This window comes from Solanum tuberosum, unplaced genomic scaffold, assembly GCF_000226075.1.
Source record: "Solanum tuberosum cultivar DM 1-3 516 R44 unplaced genomic scaffold, SolTub_3.0 scf00423, whole genome shotgun sequence".
In the NCBI taxonomy this organism is placed as follows: Eukaryota; Viridiplantae; Streptophyta; class Magnoliopsida; order Solanales; family Solanaceae; genus Solanum; species Solanum tuberosum.
Window position 1 is genome coordinate 168,315 of NW_006239348.1, and position 22,650 is coordinate 190,964.

The 22,650-nt window shown below is 32.3% G+C and overlaps 2 protein-coding genes across 2 annotated transcripts; both read right to left on the reverse strand.

The window, feature by feature from the left end:
- Positions 1-4,500: 4,500 nt before the first annotated feature.
- CER6 (3-ketoacyl-CoA synthase 6) lies at positions 4,501-6,763 on the reverse strand. The gene is made up of 2 exons (XM_006363057.2): positions 5,405-6,763; positions 4,501-5,167 (listed from the first exon to the last, which is right to left on the reverse strand). The coding sequence occupies exons 1-2, from the start codon at positions 6,669-6,671 to the stop codon at positions 4,944-4,946; spliced, it is 1,491 nt and encodes a 496-aa protein (XP_006363119.1). The 5' UTR covers positions 6,672-6,763; the 3' UTR covers positions 4,501-4,943.
- A 9,705-nt stretch (positions 6,764-16,468) lies between these two features.
- Positions 16,469-22,436, reverse strand: LOC102604261 (probable dolichyl pyrophosphate Man9GlcNAc2 alpha-1,3-glucosyltransferase). The gene is made up of 6 exons (XM_006363058.2): positions 21,894-22,436; positions 21,608-21,791; positions 21,400-21,507; positions 19,816-19,977; positions 17,185-17,437; positions 16,469-17,074 (listed from the first exon to the last, which is right to left on the reverse strand). The coding sequence occupies exons 1-6, from the start codon at positions 22,292-22,294 to the stop codon at positions 16,635-16,637; spliced, it is 1,548 nt and encodes a 515-aa protein (XP_006363120.1). The 5' UTR covers positions 22,295-22,436; the 3' UTR covers positions 16,469-16,634.
- Positions 22,437-22,650: the final 214 nt, after the last annotated feature.

Here is a 22,650-nt window from a genome sequence, read left to right on the forward strand (position 1 = left end):
TGTCATCAAAGACGGAAAGAGGGATTGAAAACGAGAGAAAAGAGTCGTTAATTAAGATGTTTTTCAATGTTATGATACACATTTTCAAAAGTATATAAAAAGGAATTAACAACATTATGATAGATTTATCGAGAAACGGATGGACTATCTATTATAGCAAATTAATTAAAGTATTTGACTTTTCTCTACTAATAATGTAATAAAATTTTCATAATATATGACTTCAATTTAGTCCACTATTTTATAGTTTTTTTTTTTTTTTTACCTCTTCTGTTCACACCTTTTGCTTCTCGAATTTACAACCTTTGAGTTATACGTAGAGGGTGTTTAGTCATCAAGTCATTAGGATGCATGTTTTAATATTACTCTTTCTGTTAACTTTTACTTGTCCAGTATTTTAAAATAATTTTTAATTTTTACTGTCAGATTTCACATATCAAAAAATCAAAGATAATTATTTTTTTCTTGTTTTACTTTTAACATTAATTAATTATTTCTCAACTCATTGTTCATGACCTAAGATTATACATCAATTGATATAATATTGTGATAAAATATCCATATTAATAATATATGTCTTATGAAGCGTGCAAAGTTCAAAGTAGACAAATAAAAAGTAGCAAATGGAGCCGAATCAGCCGAAGGGTAATTCAGGTGAGTCTGTAAGGACCAAATTCTTCAAATTGTAGAATTTTGATAGCAAATATATTGGGCCTGTAATAAGCTTGGGTCAGTCCATTAAGAGTTTAGAAACTGGGCTATTCAGCAGGCTAAAAGCCTTAAGTAAGAACCATTTGAGATTTGATTTCCCATAAAAAGAGATGTAACTTTGGTAATAGCCCCACTTTAGTATCTTTTAGCAAATTAGACATGATATAAATAGCCATTTCATCATTTCAAACAACTATTTTCAACCAAATAAAAGTGTCTATAAGAAATAATTTACTATTAAGTACTAATCATTTTTAAATCACTCTTCAATATTAGATGACTTATTGTAAATAGGAATGATATAGTAAAATTATCTTTTGTTTATTGATGTTTAAGAAATGTGTCAATCAAGTCAAACATGAATGGTGGAAGTAGTATATCATACAAATGATAATTAAGACGAATAGTATATATCTTTAAGCGATTTTTCGTATCATAAACAAAACATATATTACAGTAAAAATATGGATCGATGGAGCTTCTCTTCATTTCTCTACTCTTTATTTTTTTTCAAGTTCTTATTTAGATTGAAAATACATGACATAAGTTAAATGAACAATCAAAAATTTAATTGACTAAAAAGACTCTAATCAAGATTTAGATAACCAATTCTTTTTTTTTTTCCAAAAAAAAAAACATCGTTACCTTTTCTTCGACAAAATTAATTTATACGATACCACATTTTTTCCATACATCAACAATGAACTTCTTTCTTAACATTTTTCTTCATCTTTTCTTTTCCCCATTTCAAAATATTAACTCACAAGGGAATTAAAATATAGACTTTATCAATTCAAAAATAAAAATAAAAATGAAAGATATATATAGAGCAAGGAAAAAAAGTATGGATAGGGGAAAAAATTTAAAATATATTTATGAACAAGATAATATCCGATTCTTATTCTGGGGTTACTAAAATTCTTGAAAACAAATATATAAAATATTAATTATCTAAATCATGGTTAATATTTTTTTTTAGTCAATTAAATTTTATCCATTAATTTTAACAATATGTCATATATTCTCAATCCAAACAAGAACTTGAAAACAATAGAGAGAAGAGAAATGAAATTTGTTTACACGTTCTTGGACTCGAACGAGAATAGCACTGTTCACAATAGTAACAAAAACTTCAATTGGATTTGGAAAATTAAGTTCTTCATTTGGCTCCTCCACCACAACAGATTACCTACTAACCAATATCTTAACCTTATTGGCATGAATATGTCTTCCGTTTGCACATTCTGCGAGACTGCAAATGAAACCATCAACCATATAATTTATGATTGTTGTAATGTAAAGTTATTTTGGAACACAATCATCCAACACCTGGAATCTAATTAAGAACAGTCCCTTTAACAACTTCTTATCATGGAAAGAACTAATTCCATTTTGCTTATGGCATATTTGGTTAACTAGAAATGACAATCTCTTTAATAAGAAGAAGACTCCCATAAATACTCATGATACCATCGCAAAAGCTACTGAATATGCTCTTTTAATTGCTAAGAAAGATGTTGCTATTAAGCATACTATTAACCTAAAGTGGGAACCTCCATTACTTGGCCATTATAAACTCAATATTGATGGTTCCTCCTTAGGTAATCACGGTGTAGGGGGTATTGGAGTTATACGTAATAATAGAGGTGATTGTATACTAGGCTTCGTGAAGGGTATTCCAAATAGTACTAATACTTTGACATAATTATTAGCTCTTATGCAGGGACTTAAGATTGCAAAGGATAACAACTTGATGCCTTTGAAAATCTCCACAGACTCAATAGAGGTAATAAATTTTATTAACAATGACCACGAATCTTATAGCTCTATAATTTGTGAATGCATGTCATTGATGCAACTATTGAGAGATCTGAAACTCTCGCATACCTATAGAGAGCAAAACAAGGTAGCCGGCCTCTTAGCCAAGGAAGGGGCCAATAGGCGATTATTTGAGCGCACAAGAATTTTGCAAGTTCCTCCGATGTTCGCAAATGAGTCAGTTTGGACAGATATACTAGGAACTACTTATCCAAGGAAAATTTTGACTCATAATATGTTTGATAGCAACCAATGCTACAATATATACATGGAATAATACTATTTCCTTATTTTGTAATGACATTTAAGCTTTTTTGCTAATAATATTATCCAGTTAACCAAAAAAAAAGTAGATCCAAATAATACGTCATAAAAACATTCTAGGAATATCATCATATATTTTAGGGATAAGGGTCTGAAAAATATCCCAACTTTGGTCGAATTTGCTGTTGCGATACTAAACTTTCATGAGGACCTATTACCTCCCTAGACTATTTAATACCGTATTTTTTTTACCCCCTGAACTATTTAATAGTGTATTTTAAAGGTATATATGTGCCCACGTGGACACATTACTATTTATAATTTTGCATTATTTTTTATGTTCACGTGGGCAAATATATATGTTTAAAATACGGTATTAAATAGTCTAGGGAGGTAATAGGTCCTCATGAAAGTTTAGTATCGCAACAGCAAATTCGACCAAAGTTGGGATATTTTTCAGACCCTTATCCCTAAAATATATGATGATATTCCTAGAATGTTTTTATGACGTATTATTTGGATCTACTTTTTTTTTGGTTAACTGGATAATATTATTAGCAAAAAAGCTTAAATGTCATTACAAAATAAGGAAATAGTATTATTCCATGTATATATTGTAGCATTGGTTGCTATCAAACATATTATGAGTCAAAATTTTCCTTGGATAAGTAGTTCCTAGTATATCTGTCCAAACTGACTCATTTGCGAACATCGGAGGAACTTGCAAAATTCTTGTGCGCTCAAATAATCGCCTATTGGCCCCTTCCTTGGCTAAGAGGCCGGCTACCTTGTTTTGCTCTCTATAGGTATGCGAGAGTTTCAGATCTCTCAATAGTTGCATCAATGACATGCATTCACAAATTATAGAGCTATAAGATTCGTGGTCATTGTTAATAAAATTTATTACCTCGATTGAGTCTGTGGAGATTTTCAAAGGCATCAAGTTGTTATCCTTTGCAATCTTAAGTCCCTGCATAAGAGCTAATAATTATGTCAAAGTATTAGTACTATTTGGAATACCCTTCACGAAGCCTAGTATACAATCACCTCTATTATTACGTATAACTCCAATACCCCCTACACCGTGATTACCTAAGGAGGAACCATCAATATTGAGTTTATAATGGCCAAGTAATGGAGGTTCCCACTTTAGGTTAATAGTATGCTTAATAGCAACATCTTTCTTAGCAATTAAAAGAGCATATTCAGTAGCTTTTGCGATGGTATCATGAGTATTTATGTTTATGGAAACTTAATTTTAGCAAATAATTTAGCATCTTCTACTTGTCCGTTCGTAACTAAATTCCATCAATTAAAACACATGACATTTCCACCGCCACCTGGCCTAGCTACTTGTTAATTAGCCGGCGCCATTCACAACGTGTGAGAGCATTTGTTAATTAATTAATGAGAATAATCAAGTAGAGTTACGTGGTTCTGCCCGCCACGTAGCTCATATATTTAATTTATAAAAAACAAAACTACCTAATTAAATATAGCTCGTATTTATTACTACTATACTATGCTACTTGCATGGAGCGCAAGTAGAATACAATGGTCAATTAGCCAGCTAATCCATCTTCCCCCACCATTGCGACACAACGACAACAGATTGAACTGAATTTATTATTTTTACGTTCGATCGAATCAAAATTGAAATTAGCTTTGCATGAATGGTACTATAAAAGACTAATTTCAAGAATGCAGAAGGGCACAACTTTCAATGAATTCATTAAACAGTTATCATTCTATTTTCGTGTATACGATTCATCAAATTATAACTGTTGATCTAAAAAGGAGGGGGTAGCGTACATGATATAAATTCGTAGTAGTTGAGAAAAATAAATAATTATACAGTTTTTCCATTGGACGTACAGTAATAAACACCCTAACAACTAAATGCAAATGGTATATATGTTGCAGACATTTGACCAACTACCATTTTCCAGCTGTCCACAAAGATGAAAACTGATGATCCACAGTCAAGCGCCGATGAGCACATTGAATTATCCACGTGTCTGAGAGCTCACACATTTAATTTCTAATGAAGTTTAATTAACAAAGTCTCGAACTTGCTCAATTTAACAACACCCCTAATATCCTCTTTTATTATTATTTTTGAATATATAACTTTGTAAGATGTAAAATAGTTACAGCTTCACAATCTCTGGGATGAACACTGGGTACCTATCAATGCAATCATCCCATGGTCCATCAGTTGGTGTCTTGATTGTGCGGTTACACTTCCAAACTGCACTGTTACACTTGAATCCACTTCCAAATGCTATTTGCCATATTCTGTCACCTTTTTTCATCCTTCCTTTCGCCTCGATGTAACTCATCTCATACCATAGTGAAGACGATGATGTGTTACCTGTTCAGACATAATATAAAACATATCGCTCAAAATCTAACCGTTGTGATCATTCGCCCTTGAAAAAGAATCAGTCATAGACAAACAAGGAGTAGAGTTACAGTTCTGCTTATAGATTTGACAGATCCTAGATACTTTAAGTTGTCCTTTTAAGTATCCAAAACCAATAAACTCAAAATATTACGACATATATACTTGTGTTGAAACATAATATAATAAAGTGAAGAGTGTGGTTACCAAATTTGTGCAGAGTCATTCTTGAAGCCTCAACATGTTCAGCAGATAACTGAAGATTCTTCTGAAGCTCATCAATAACAGCTCTTCCACCAGCATGGATGCAAAAATGTTCGAACGCTTGTTTGAAATCAGGAATATAAGCTTTCCATTTGGGATTAAAAATCTTCCTTCCAATAAGAGTGAACAAGAAAAGAAGCTGCTCTGATGCTGGAAGAACCAACGGACCGATAGTAGTAATATTCGATTTCAAAGCTTCCCCTGCTATAACCATAAGATCTTTTGATAGATTAATACCAACTTTTCCTTGTGGATCTTCTTGTTGAAAAACACATTTAAATGCCTTATCATCAGCACCTTTATGTGTTCTCACCACATGCATTAATCTGTACTTTGCTCTTCTACTATCTTTTCTCTTGTTAGACAAAAGTATAGCAGCACCACCCATTCTGAACAAACAATTTGGAAGTAACATTGCTCTTTCTGAGCCTTGATAATAATTAGGAGTGATAATTTCAGTACTTACAACTAAAGCACATGAATTTGGTACAACTTGAAGAAGATCTCTAGCCAAATCAATTGAAATTAAACCAGCACTACATCCCATACCAGAAAGATTGTAACTTTTTATGTTACTTCTCAACTTGTACTTATTAACAACCATAGCAGATAAAGATGGAGTTGGAGAAAACAAGCTACAGTTAACGATAAGAATATCGATATCTTTAGGCTTAAGTCCTGTTTTCTGCATCAAGTCATCAATAGCAGAGAATATAACAACTTCAGCTTCATTTCTAGCAGTTTCCATTGTTGGTGTTGGAGGGATATAATGAATTGCTGGTGGCAAACATGTTTCCTCACCAAGACCTGACCTTTCAAGAATTCGCATTTGAAATTCAACACTTTTTGGATTGTCTTTCAAGATTAAACGTGAATGTTCCATGAAAGTTGAAAAGGGTACTCTGCATGTAACAGGGGCTTTGTAACATGAGTAATCTACTAAGTAAATGGATCTTGGTTTTGACATGAAGTAAACTGTGGCTATGAAAACGATGAGGAATGAAGAACAGAGGATTTGGAGGAGATCAAAGTGAAGTGAATTCCAAATACTTAGAATTTCTTCAGGGCCTAATTTTAGTACCTGAATAATGAGAGCAGCCATTATGGGAACAATCAAGAAAGTAAGAAAATTATTAACAAGGTATTGGTAACCAAGTTTCACATATTTCAGCTTAACAGAGTTAGAGAAATTTGGGACTGGTTCTGGCATTTTCACAAACAAAAAAAAAAAACTGAGAGAATTTTTTATTTTTTTAAAGAAAATAAAAGGAGGGAAATTGTTTGATTGTAGCTAAGACAATAGAAAGGGAAGATTGGTGGGAATTTAAAGAGTAAAATGTGAGGGGCAAAGAAATTAAATGAATGGAGGGGCAGATGAGAGGAATTAATGAACAAATGTCATGTCACACAACTTCCTCTTAGCTGGAGTTTTTTCATTTGTCTTGTCTTTTTTTTTTTTTGTTTCGCAGCGCGTTCAAAGGAAAGCGCTTCTTATCAAAGATTTTTTCATACTTAAGGCTCGAAACTTGAGATCTCTAGTTAAAAAAAGTGCAAACCTTTTTACTGCACCACATTCTTTGGTGGTCCATTTTTTTTCCTAAAGAAATAATATTCGTCATTTTCGTAATTTTTTGTTAAAATTGGTAAAACTATGCTTTAAGAACCAAAAGTTTACTCTATCGTGTGTAATTGATTAAAGAAAAGTTTGTGTTTCAAGTTTCAATTGCTACTAGAGTATTCTGATCGATATATCATCTTAAATAATGAAAATTAATCAAACTTATTTGATACTGAGGATAACATTAAAGTTCGTGACATACATCAAGAACTTTAATTTACACATTATGTTTGATTTGTAGTGTGAGATAAAAATGAGTTCCTTATTAGTCCTCCTGGTTTCAAGAATCTATTTATTTTGAAATATTTGTCGTTATAGAAAAAATAAAATCTAGTAATTTCTCCCCTAATTCTATCGTTGTAGTTCGAATTAGTGTAGTGTCAATTAAGTATAAGGAGATAACAGGTACGTATAGTTTAATTTAGACAAGTACTCTTATGATTAAAGATTATTGAGCGTCTCATTTAAAGGGTGTGCAAAAATCTTTTTTTTTAAAACGGATAAATATCTAGTTTAAATGTCTGATTTTTTAGCGTATTATCATATATACATTACAGAAATGCAATGTAAGGCTGCGTATAATAAACCTTTGTGATCGGGTCTTTCTCTGAACCTTGCATATAGCGTGAGCTTTAGTGTACCGATCTCCTAGTATCATATATACATATATATTGAGTCATTCTTTAAGATATTTTGAAGCAGCAAATAGAGAAGGAAGATGTGCTTGTGATTGTTTTAAAGTGAAAATGACCCAAGATCACATGACTTAATCAATTAGTGACTCAAGAAAGAAGATAAAATTAATACTAATGGATAATTTGGCCAGAATAGTTTCATTTTTATTCTATTATAAATAAAATGGGAATTAATAAGACAAGGCTTAAGGCTGAAGGAATAAACCACAATCATATTCATAATCTTGTAATTCAAGGTTAGATGCTCTAACTTCAACCTCCTTCTTCTTCCTTCTTCCTTTTTTGTACTTTTTTTATTTAATAAAGAACTCGTTCCTTGTGGACTATAAGTTAGTAGAGGTATCGAATAGGCGAGTTGGATTAAATTTGAACCGATCAAAATGAGCTAAATTAATAAATGAACATGTTATTGATCTGCCCAAAAGATACTTAAATGGAAATTGGCTAAAAGCGGGTCATAACCTAAACCCAGTTGTGGTTTATTTATTTATTCTATTATATATTTTTTTTAATACGTAATAAAACTAAAAAATATATATATTATTTATATATAACATATCAAGTAAAAATAATACTTAATATTTTGTCAAAATTTCTCATAGTTCAATTTGGACTATATATCAACCCAAAATTTATGCGTTAAACTAATAGTGAAAATTAAGCAGGTTAATAAACAGCCCAAATTTAAATAGATTAGACCGATCATATTTTAAGCAGGTTAATAATCAGCTCAAATTTAAACGAATTAGACGGGTCATATTTTATTGCGCTAATTTTGTTATTACCCCTTGCTATAAGCGAAAACATTGAAAAATACAGTTATGAATGTGTCGATGCTTTCCACATTTGCAAAATGAGCAGTGAACAAATTGCTGTGTAGCATTAACTCTCTAATTATCAAAGCTTTAGAAATTCCAGACATGCATAACCATACATGATCTGGTATGTTTTTTTTATGTACTGTATTTATTTATTTATTTATTATTTTTCACTATTGAATACGGTCCAAAAATTAGATCAAAAGGATTGAGGAAAATATATACTTATAAATTATTGATTTTTCAGTATATTGGAAGATAACGTCAAGTTACTTTCCTATTTATAAAATTTGATATTAGAAGCATTTTGGCCCTCAAATAAGACTAAATTATATGTCAAGGTTTGATAATGACAGATTACCATTAATTGCAATCAAGGTTAATTACAGATTGAAGCAAAATGTAGACGTACAGTTGGGGTAGTTGTAAGTTGGGGTTGTGACCACTACCCTCCCAGTATTTAATTCTCTACAGCTACCCATTAATCTATTGAGCTAACAATATAATATCCACCTTTTTTTTATTTAAAAAAAAATGCAATGATTTGTTACAATTAATTGTTTTTGGAGCATATAGTTCCCATGGTATGGTACAAAAATAAAACTCAGATCCTACCTATTTAGTTGTTATTATTTATTTTAAACTTGATTTTTATTAAAAAAATAAATGCAATGATTAGTGACAATTAATTGTTTTTGGACCATATAGTTCCCATGGTATGGTACAAAAATAAAACTCAGACCCTATTTAATTGTTGTTATTTATTTTAAACTTGGTTTTGCTTTTATTAGTTAGTACAATACAATACTAGTACATTTGTGGTGGATATGATTTATCTATTTTGGACGTCATTTGGTAATAAAAGTCGAGAAAAAGAAAAAACAATTGAAGTACCTAAATAGCTTTATGGTTGCTTCTAATTAAGAATAGGGTACCTTTTCATTTTTGGTTTTGTTCGATATGTGTATAGGAGTCCGACTATTTTGAATTTGTATTAAGATCTCATTCGTGGGGAAGCACTCTCTACTAAAAATTTCTCCATATCCAAAGCTCCATCCCGATACCTCTAGGAGCAACTCCTTCCGTTGCTGGTAATATGGTAGCTAAATAAAGCACTTCATTTGAGTAATTATTTGGTTAAAAAGTAGCTCCTCTTTACTTAAAACTTAAAAGTACTATCTATAAAGTATTTTTTTCAAGTACAAATATTAGTGGCGCATATGTTTGTGTGACACGTGTATGTAATTTGATTACCTTAATTATTTGCTCTTCAAAATTTAGCCAAATAAATTACCTAAACTCTAAAGTGCTGGTCCAACCTTAATTTCTTTTTATTCCTTCCATTTCCGGTACTATTTGGTTAAATTAAAAAATGAATATTCAGATTTGAACCACTGAATCAAAAGAAAGAATTAAAGAAAAAATTGTATATAGAGATGACTAATTAAGTGTGTCTCATTTAAACACCATCTTGACTTGTCGTAGTCCACAATAGTGTTTCTAATTGTAATATTCCTATTTCTGTATTTTTGTTGTGATAAAGTTTCAAATTGCAAAAATTGGACCATATAAAAGCTGGCCATATGACTAGATAATATTCACTGAATTAAAAAAAAAAAATCTACTTAAAACACTTGTCAATACTGTATGGTAGTATGGTTTTTGGATTAAAATAATACTTGCTTAAAGAGCTTATAATTACCAAATTGAAACATAAATAAATTTTCTCAAAAGAAAAAAACTTGTCTTCCATTATTATAGGGGTAGTAATTATTTTGACCAACAACAAATCGTACAAGCGGTAAATATTTTTGTGCGACGAATAAGTTATCAACAAGTCCACCAACTCTCTACCATTGACTTAATTGATAGGAATATTTATGATGCATAATTTTTCTGAGCTCTGACAAGCTAATTACTCTCCCGTTACAAATTATCTTTTACACACTTCTTAAAAAATAGTATTATTTTCGTTTATTTTTACTTGATATATAGAATTTTTTTACCATATTCCCCTTATGGATTGATACGTAGTATTAAATCTTAGAAATTATTCAGGATAAATAATATGGAGAAAAAAAAATTCTTGTTTTATCTAATTAAAGTAACATATGAAAGTAAAAATCTATTTTTTGAAATAGGGGATATATAAGTAGAAGTCTGAGGAAGTAATTATTTATAAAGAAGGATTTTAACTATCTTATCCTTATTTATATCTTAAGATATAATCTCTTTTTATTGAATATTTATTATATTTATGTATCATCAACCCATAATTAAAGTGTGCCTAGTCTTCAAAAACAATTACTAAAGGGTTCAATGATAGATAATTTGAGATAACTATTTTTAAAAACCACGACAAATAATTCGAAATGAATATAAGTAATATTATTTTTTTTGGTACAGATTGAATAAGTTACAATATTTGCTTCTTTCTGTTGTGAAACTTGAATGCGCTAGGTACTGATCGCCAACCCTAATCAATTATTCCCATCAATATTCAACTCAGGATTATTAAATTCCTTATCCTTATTAATTCATTAGCTTTCTTCCCCTTTTTATTTAATATTCTTACTCCACAATAAACACAAGTTGCTAAAAATAATTCCGTGTTTTTTTCTCGTTGATACTTTTTTTCTTCAGTAGTTTATTTTATCAGCTTCTAGAAGACATGCATAATAATGAGGAGAAATTACGCGGTTAAGTAAATTTATACTATTTAATTAGTCATTATAACTATAGTTTGCTACAATTATCACTCGCGACTAACATTAATTATTAATAATAATAATAATAAAAATAATAATGATGATGATAATAATAATAATTTTAAAATTGAAAAAAAGATAAATGCACCATATTGTTTTTCAACTTTTAGGGTTAGAGAAGTTAATTTGGAAAATGACAGGAGCTGAAAACAACAGAAAAATCAACCAATAGGAAAAAAGAATAAAAGTTTATGAACCGATGTATCATTTTTCTTTCATCATTGAATACAAGCGACAAAGTATCGAAATAAAATTTGCCTACTTTTATTAATGTTACATCTTCTACACATGCCTACGTTACACGTATACAAAAGTGTTAGTCTACATATTTATTTCTGCTTATTGTATTTGATATATTTTTTTGAAAAATAATTTTATTTTACTATTAATTATTATAAATAATTTATATATTAAAAAATAAGTAATACTTAATAATAGCGATATAAAAATAAAACAATCAAATATTTTAAATTTATCAAATTAAATAAAAATTAATATTTATTTTTTAATACAATAAAGTAAAAGTGGACGAAGCGACTACAAGGAGTAGTGAGATAATTGACATTAATTAAGAAATTCCACTCATAGCTAAAAACTCCAAAAATGAGACATATACGTGGCACTTGAAGATGTAACTTAGAGTGTTCAGGTCGGTTATTGGTTAAAATCAAAATCAAATCAACTTAATCGATTTTAAAATTATCAAAATCAAATCAAATATAATATATATTTATCGATTTGATTGTTATCGGTTTCGGTTCGGTTTGATTTGTTATTAATCATAGACAAAAATAAAAGAAACAATTCATTCAAAATGTGAAAAAAGTGACAACAACCCATCAAACAATTCAAAATGAAAATAATTAGAATGACTGACATTACATAACTTTCATTAATCATTGAATTTACTATGAATGAAGCTTCAAAATTCATTATTTTGGCCTAGAAGAAAGAAATAATGACATTTTCAATCTCATAAAGAATTGTGACGGACCTATAATAAATCTCGGTCATCACGTAGTTGCTCATCTTTAAAAAAAATTGTAATCAAATAATGACTTTGTTACATATTCATGATAGATTTGTAATGAAATTAGTGATGGGTCAAAATTTGAAAAAATGAACATACTAAGTTGCTGAAGAGGGTTCAACATCTACCCCTCCCTTTCAATATATATATATAATAATTTTAATTATGTATAAATAATATGCCAAAGTGAGTTCAGATGAACCCCATAATTATAAGCTAGTTCCGTCCCCGAACATAATGTTGACAAATTTTATTAATCAGATACAAAATATTTAACGTGGTAAAGGTTAAATCCTTCATAATATCTACTTGAACATCACTTCATTAGTTACGTAAATTTTCTACAATATTATTTGTTAGATCACTCATTAGACATATCGAGAACATATTTGATTACACGAAACCTGATTATTTATATTAAATTAATAGCCCTTTAATTTCTTGCTTAAGGAGTTAAACTTTTACGTGTGGTTTTTAACTTTTACCTACTGTCATCATGTGTCCAATCTAAAGAATACGTAGTCAAATTTGAGAGCAACGTTAATTTAAATTAGTCAAGCTTGACCTGACGGATAATATTATTTATATATACTAAAAAATCACTGAAAATTAAATTCATTTTGTCAGTATATATACTAGTATATGGGTTAGGAGTCTGTCCCAACCATGCATATTGAATTTGAACCATCAATACTACCCCGCCACAATTGACCATTTAAATTTAGCCACCCATACAGGACCAATTCTAGTTACTACTCACATAGATAAGTACAGAGCTAAATAATTATTCCATATAAGATATATAGTACTATAAAAAAATATTTAATATTGGGGATGTGTTGTTATTGTAGGTGTGTTTAGTACGATGGAAAAATATTTTTTATAAAAATAAGTAAATTTTTTATTTATTTTTCGGTGTTTGGTTTTAAATAAAAAATATTAGTACTATTCTAAATAGTTGTATATAATCTAGATAAAAATAAGGATAAGGACGGAGGCTACGGTGTGAAGGGGGAGATAAGAGTGTTGGAGGGTAATCTATTACTTATGAAGTTTATTTTTAAAATTTTTGTATTTCTAAAAAAAATATTTTTGATAAAAGTGAACACAGAAAAATCTATCACACTTTCTTCGTACTGAATATACCTTTAATTATATTAACAAAAAGAAGAGTAGAATTAGACTATAGGAGTTCTCTTAATTAATTAATTTTGGCATTATGCTGAAATGTTTTATTTTATCTTACCTTTTTGTGTTCCTCTACTTAAGAAACCTTTTTAGAAAGTTGAAGACAAATCGTACTATCTTCTACAACACCGTAAATAAATTTTATTATAATCCAAATTTTTTAAAATTTTCATATCCCTTTTTAAAGTGTAAATAACTTTATCCCATTTCCTAATTCTTGCGTCGATAACATCTTTATTTTCCTTTCAATTCTAGCCAAAATCAACAACTAAAAATAACCAACTTCTTGAAATAGTCTATACCAAAAGCTTATCACGATATTGTTTCTCTTTTTCACGGTACAACTGTCTGATATTCAAAATTCACTAACCTGCCTACTTCATATTCATGTAAGTAGTCCTACTCTGAACTCGAACTCAAAATATTAATGAAGGATGGATAGATTTTATGCATCCCGTCACGCAACACTCCTTGGATTTGGTCATTGTCCTCTCTTCCACATACATTACTTTAGTTACGATTATCAAGTTTTCTGCTACTTGTTAATTCCTATCAACATATAGTAATTAACATGTACACTTGGAAGACAACAAATACACAAATGTTGTGGTCCGGCAATAAAGGCCTAAAGATAGAAAAAGAAAAAAGCAACTAAACTTACCAGTATGGCTGTAGAAGCTACCATTTAATGGCAGTCTCAGCATATATTGCCACATAAATATTGTTATATATATATGTACATAAAAGCAAATGAATGAATTACAAACAAATTTTGCTGGCCAATAAATGCATGCTATATAGGCTGCCTACCAAACTGGGTGACTCAAATTTAACTCTAAACGTCGTTGCCTTGCCCCTACTTTACAATCAATGATCACCTTCAAATGTAGGTATAATTCAAGATATATATTTAATATACATGTTTATGTTAAATTTGTATAAATTGCACAAAGGCGTAACTATAAAAGTACCTAAGGCATTCAACAGTGTTCATTTACAATTCTGAATCCGTCTCTATCTCCTCTCCCCTCCACCTTCATCACTCCTGCTTAGAAGGAGACGAGGTGGGGGTAGAGCTGCAAGATTTAACATGTCAACGCCAATTAGGTCAGTAATGCACATCAAATTAAGAGGAAAAGTGGAGTTACTGGAGTTATATCCAACCCCCAACCACTTAACGTGATCGTCATTGTTTATTTATTGTAGATATCCCTTTCTGTACAACACAAAATGTGATCACTTCCAATAATTCTGATAATAGCTAGTCATATTTATTGCTCCTACACCCCACGGGGTTCATTTGGTATATAAAACAAGTCAACCCTCAAGTCTACATAAATTTACAACCACTAGTAAAAACTTAAAAAAACAAAATAAAATACAAATGAGTCAAAACAAGATCCAAACAACTTCTACTGCGTTTTCTTTGCTACATCAAACAACCCAGACCCCACAATCATGTTAAAATATAAGTTTCACTATGCATGTTTCCATACAACATATACCCAAAATATATTTAAACATAGAAGAAATAATCAATGAGTAGACACAACCTTTCTAAAGATATGACACCTGGGTCTAAATAAACCCCAAAAGCTAGCTCATAAGGAGAGGTTTGTCCAAGTCCATATAAGGAGACAAAATTTTCATCCCTCTACCGATGTGGGACATCGTAACACTCCCCCGCACACCCAAACCTCAACTGGAGCGTGAACACTTCTAAATGGGGGCCATCATCGGTGAACAACAAATTGAAATGAGTCTGGCTCTAATACCATGTAAAGATATGACACCTGGGCCTAACTCAACCCCAAAAGCTAGCTCATGAGGAGAGGTTTGTCCAAGTCCATATAAGGAGACCAAATTCTCATCCCTCTACCGATGTGGGGCATCTTAACAATCTTCCCAATTGAAATGTTTGATTAAGATGAAGAGTTGAAGTCAGTTTCCTCTTTAAAGCCCCTAAGTTATCAGCTTTTTTCAAATAATACAGCTAGGACCATTGATTAACTTGATTAGGTACTCATTTTGATAATGGCTGTTTTGAATGATATAAAATTGAAAATGACCTAAACCAAACCGGACTACACACGTTCACACATACAACTACAACGACTACAACAATAAACCAACTGAATCTCTCTCTGAGAGAGGCATACACACACAAAAAATATCACTTGCTTGTGAGTTGTGATGGTAATCATTTCACAAAAAAAGTGAAAGGGTGAATGCAATTTAGCCCGCACGGAGTAAGAGGGATAAACCAAACATCATTGAGTTCCAAATTCTTCGAAGGACTATATCTCTATTATGTTGTATTATTACATATCAATCTGAACCGATAGCACAAGACTCAATTGGTCATAGAAATCAAAGAGTTAGAAAGTTTTAGATAGAGCAAGTGAGAGCACTTAGGCAAGCCCCACCAAGAAAGGGGGGAAAATGAACCACAAACTTGATATCCATCACTAGCTATTCTATTTGTTCTTGTCTTAGTTCCACAAGTAATGAAGGGAAGACCAGCTTATCTATAGGCATGATCAATGCATTACGAAACGTTTAACTCAGTTAAGGGGTATTGATTTACTAATTTCTTTCTACTACCGAGTGTCTGATCTCCTTGAGTGTAGAACATTCATCACCAAGCATTCATTTAGATATAAAAGAATAATGTACAAAACATGGTTAACCACGTCACACACAAGAGAATAGGAGAGTCGCAATTATGTATTGGATATCCATCCCTCTTATGATATGTAGATAACATGCAAACCCACACAAAGGTGGCGCAATCAGAGAGAGCAGCTGAACAGGGGTAGGGGTCAAAGAAATAAAGGTAACACAGAAAACAACGAAAAATGAGATTAGGCCAATCAAAATCCACACGAAATGGGCTAAAATAGGAGAGTCGTCTCCTAATAGTTCTGCTAAGCTCAGCCATACAAGTTAAATCAGAAGTGTTCCAGGCACTTGAAAGTATAAGCATCTTTCCTATTTGGAAATGAAACTAAAAAAAATTCGTTTACAAATTTTCTGGCAAGAAATCACCAAAACTACTAAATATTTTTCTTTTCTCTAACTGTTTGACTGGAAAGCTTCAAGAGCTCCCATTGTTTCATGTTTGTGTACATAAAAATAAAAAAGAACTGAGAGAAGCAGAGGAGCATCATTACTGCCTCAAAGAGGAAGGGGTACCTTCTTGGTGGAGTTATCATGAAGTAAACAATATGCAGAAGAAGAGAGCAGGCGATGACAAAATATTTTAAAGTTGTAAAAGGAGAGCGAGTCTGCCTTGTGTCTTCTCTTTGAACAGGTGCATTGTACAGGAGGACAAAGAGACCATATAAAGCAACGTATGGAAGAATCAATTCATCACGCCTTAGAAGAGGGAACATAGAGAGCAGGGCAAAATATGTTAGCCAGCGAAAAATAAGAGGCTCATCAATCGCCAAGAAGCTTGCTGGAAGAAGAGGCAGCAGAATAGATTTCTCATGAACTGTAATTCAGCACAAAAGCATCAATTAGAGTTATACTGAGATGAGAGAAGCACAATCACATAAGTAGAGGTGCATGGCCAGATAAGGGAATCAAATCGGTATTTTGTACCTTGAAATGAGAAGAAGTAGAATGATAAAGCACTGCTGAGCAGTCCAAACAGGAAGTTTCTTCTGCTCGGTGCCAATATTAGCAGCACCATTGAGGGCAGACACGTGGAAACAGTTGAAACAAGACTTAGAATCCTTAGTGCTTGAGTACTGAACAACCTCTTCCACTTCACAATGACTGAAGTGGTACACCAGAAGTTAGCCACATAATCCTCATATATGCCCCTCTCAAAAGGAGCTAGGCGGGAAAGAACCTGTATCAAGCATCAAAAGAAACTGAGTCCATAATCTCACATATTGTGATGGAAACATTTGCAAACAGGATGGACAAGACTCAATCCCCAATCAGGTCATCTGTTTCCATTTAGAAAAGAAGACATAAATGCAAAAGGGGTGGGCTAAGGTAAAGGGTTTCTGACACATCTGAAAAATAAAATCAGGTTACAACTTTCGTGCCGTTGTGATTATGAGGGTGTATAAGCACTTTTAACAATCTCCCAAACTACATTTTGAAAACTAAAAGGTATAGCTCAAAATTCCTGATGTTTAATTATTTAATGGTCATAGTAAAAATTGGATAGCCAAAGGAAGCCACCTAGCAATCAATAAAGTAGGGTGAAAATCATGAAAACCCTATCTGTTGGCTGGTTAAGTAGAAAACCATATCATGGTACATTCGCTTGACCTTTGAGACTTCTATGCATTTGATTGATATGACCTAACAGGCTAACACCTAAGTGGGTCGAGAGGATGTGGAATGGGATAACTACCGAGTTACAACAGAGGCATTGCTTGCTCTTAGTAATCACAGTTTCAATTTACACTTTTAGTTCTTTACTCTTTCGATGTGTTCTCCACCAAATCCTCCTGGAGGACCTCAAGAAATACACCCACACACAGAGAAACTCACTAACTAGGTGAACTTTCATGAGAAATCCAAAACAAAGAAAGAAGAAACAATCAGCAGGATTTCTCATTCCATAGACAAGTAAAACCTCAAATCAGTAGCCCCAGAATATGATCATCTTACCAGTATACTCATTTACTCAAAACATCTCCCATCATCCATGCATAAAGCTGACTTCTTATTGGAATTTTCCTCCTGTACCTTACTACTAATAGGGTGTTGCTCATATATCTAATATAAGAAAGTCCCCCTATATGCTCTTGCAGTCATTCTCATTCTTCTATAGAACTAGTAAGTAAATGAGAACACATGTTTTCAAGTATGCTTACCTTACATTACTAACTCATTCTTCCTTATTCATTTATTAGACATGACTAGAAATCAATTGTTCTTATTTATATGAAAATTCCACCATGAAATTACCCCTCCCTGCATAGGCCATTCTCATCCCAACCCTTCTGGGCAGTGTGGTAACATCCGCAATTGCCACTCTAACGCCACTGTGAGAAACTAACATCTTAAGTATGTTTGTTAAGAAATTCTAATGTAATCAATAGGAAATATCCTAAACTGACAAGAATTACAGATGCAATATCAAGAAAATAAGGTAGAATCCTTCTTTTAAAGGCAAAGGTATGACATATTGACATTTTACCTCTATCTGGCAGGATAGAAACCCTAAGGAAAGAGGCGTGACAACCATAAGTTATAAAATTGTATACATTTAGTACGATGACATACTATTTGAATAAGAAAAAAATACTGAAAAGGTTAGGAATGAGGGAATGTTCATCTTTGCTAAAAAAATCTTTGTTAAAATTTTGTTTCTATTATAACTGAGAAATCCTAGAGGGCACATGGTGCACGATTCAAAACTTGATGCATAATGGCCCCGATCCTCTAACCTTCTCCACTTATATCAAACTTTTGTTTGTGTCGGAGTTCGAAGCCGTGACGTGTGCCTAATCCACACATCACATGTTGCGCTCTCACCACTAGACCAAAACCATGGGGGGTAAAAAATATTTGTTAGATTAAATAACCTTTGATATGAAATTGTTCTTTTCTTATAGAAATCAATTAAATGGTGACAAAATTATCAATCTTAGAAAGAAAAGATCCATTTTCAAATAAACTTAGAAATAATATTGGCATTTGACTTTCTTTTGCACTCCCCATTTTTAACATAAAGCAAATGTTTATGGTACAATTACTAGATAGTCACACGTAATATAATCATACTTAATGTCATGTAATGTTAATATCCACCTTCGTAAATATAGCTATATACATTGTACACTGTGCCTATAAAAAGATGTCGTAAGACATTAGAAATCATGTGTTCTCTCTATTCTTTTCCCATTTTGCTTATTTCTCAGAAAGATTTTAACATAAGTATATCATCTGTTTTTCTTATATCTTTAGCAAAATTGAGGCTCAAAAGGTATCCTACTTGCTTAGGTATTTGAACAAACAAAAATAGCCCAATGTAGTTTAATTTACCTCAAGCAATTTCAACTCGCCCTTCCCCAAGGCAAGCCTTAGCATGAGTTCTGAAACTCTATTTCGCAAAACAAATATAACAATGGTAACTCCTCCGATTATTAGCTGAGGAGATTTTAGGATATTGGTTATCATCTTCAAAACAATGGAACCACTACCAGTAACCTAAAGCAGGTAAATCATGATTCAATGTGCTTGCAATTTAAGGCACCATTCTTTTACCTCGAAAGGTGCTTCCAAAGAATAAAGATATGGCCACCAAAGAACAGTGAACGTTCCTAACACCGCCAAGCCCAATTTCAAGACCTCAAGAAAAGGATTATGGCGCCTTAAGCACTTGCCAAAGAGATAGCCAAAAATTGCAGGTGCAAAATAGGCACTCATCTGCATAAATCAAGATCTGTAAGTAATACTTAATAATACAATGGAGCAAGGGACCAAACACCAATAACTTTAAAGAGTAACTCCTAGTAAATCTAGAATATAGTCAAGCACAATTACAAATTTTTGGCATAAGTTTATCATCACATCAAGTTACTCAAGTAAGATATCATAACTTCAGTATCAACTTAAGATCACATAGCTAAACATTAATCCAGGTAATCATTGTTCCCCTCATTTGATTTTATATGATAATATTTGACTGGGCGCAGAGTTTAAAAAAGAAAGACCTAAAAATAAGCCAAATATGCACAACGTACCAAGTTACCAACAATACCCCAAGAATCTACTAGTCTAAAATATGCTATGTCATTCCTATAAGAAAGTGTCATAAAGGATAAAATGGAAATATTAGAACTAGACATTTTCAATTACAAAAAGTTATCAATCTTTTTGGAATGACCTAAAAATGAAAAGAGTGTCATATAAAATATATGACGCTACCTTCCCCTCTTTTCATTTGACGATTTTGGACAAGTTTAGGTGATTTACGCACCTCTTATGACTTGCATGCTTTATCACATAGGAGTGGATCATCAATTTTTAGTTGAAACTTATTTGATCCTTGTTTCAGCAAACTTGAGTGGATCATCAGTTTCTAGTAAAAATTTATTTGATCCTTGTTTCAGGCTTTCAGCAAACTTGAGAGCCATTCAAGATTTCAAAAAGAAATGATTTTACTATGAACTTCTTTATCAAAAAAGAATTCACTGTCAACTATTTGGCGCCTGAACAAAGTTATGATCTTTTACCCAAAGAGAAATATACTTGTTCCTACTGATCTTGATTCAAGAGCTTCGGACCACAGCCATATGTCCTACATTAGTTCAACAAGAAGTTACCTCATAAACTTTCTCATGTGTGCAGTAGAATATACATGGGATAGCTCATAGCAAACTAAAGGCTTAATATTTATCACTTAGTCCAACACATCTACTACACTCTCGAATACATGGCTAGTAGACCCATTAGAACCTTAGATCTTTGAACTTTCTTTCCCTTTCTGTAAGCTACTTTGGTCATTGACTATTTCTTTATGTAGGATGACTCTACTTCCTCTCTTTAGAAATTATATCCTTTTCATCTCTTGAAATTGGCTTCAATTTTTCTTGGGCATTAGGAATACATACAAATTAGCAGAGATACTCAGTCACCAATCAGAAATCAAGCTAACCGATTGCCACGAGATACTAGGTTTGTGAAATTAATATTATTGTATATCTTAGTTTTTCCACCAAGAAATGAAAAGTTAACTTACACGTTCACAATTTGGTATTTGTATATCCAAGCACAGAAATGTACAAATTACATGTTCAAAATTGCTTCTTTCAATTGGGATATACATACGTATAGAAAGAATGGTACCTGTTTATGGTTAAGAGCAAGAGAGAACAAGATTGAACCAACAATGTCTCTATCAGATAGGATTGCAGAAACCGCAGCAACAGTAAACCCCAAGCTAATACAATTGTACTGTCAACAAATAAATTGAATCAAAGACCAAAGCATTCAAACAAATGAAAAAACACTTCAAATCCAACTGGCAAATCCCAGACCATGAGAGATATAGTACCTGAAAATGACCATGATCAATCAAGATGAGACATGGATTCAACAAAATCATGGCAAAGTGCCACAGCCTACCACTTTTCGACCCCTCATGAATACCGGAGTAATATACAATTATAAAATAAATAACAGCAGGAAAAAATATTAAGACATCGGACAATAACACTGTCCACCGCATCAACAATTTTCTGCATCAAACAACCAACACAGATCAAATTCGTTTATCATCTCATCTTCCAGTAGATACTCCCAAAATATCAAAACTTTGAAATTGATCTGCCACAGCATACCCAATATAAGACTCGTAGCCGCGAGAAGTGTAGAGTTCAACTGACTGTGGATCAAAATATCTGAGGAAAAGGCCATGAATATAGCTCTGATACGCTGTAAGAGGAGGGTAATCTAGACCCCAGTATTTCAAATCATTGACAGTGCTATTTCGGTACCATTCTCTAACAGGGAGATTAAGAGTGATCTCCATCCAATGCCGCTGAGCCTCGTAATCTCCATACTTAGGCGGAGTTCCGGCGCCTGAATAGGGGTGGATTGATACTGCAATTCGCACCAAAATAGCAAACAGAGTGATGCAAATGAAGGAAGCTGTAGTGCCCTTTTGAGTCAGAAATGACCAGATGGTAGATTCTGAATCGTTGCGCGATGGCTTCGTTGCCTTCTTCGTCTTCTTCTCCATTTCAGTCACAGAAATTTCACCGGAGACAAAAAGGGGAACTCAATTCCGGTGGACGCGGCGTCGTAATCAGGTCACGGCGGGGGGAAGAATCCAATTCAACCCGCAAAGGAATTCGGGCTGCTCCTATAATTGAATTTTGGGCTTAAAGACATGTCATGCTCGGATTATAATATTGAGCAACTTTTACATATAACAAACACAAAATTCATATTTGTATGTTATAGCAAAGTTTGCATAATTGCGCTTCATAACAAACATATATATGTATAATTCGCTATACATATACAAAAGAAAGCAATTGTATACAAAAGATCAATTGTATAATCTGTGTATGTATAAAACGAGAAAGAGAGAAA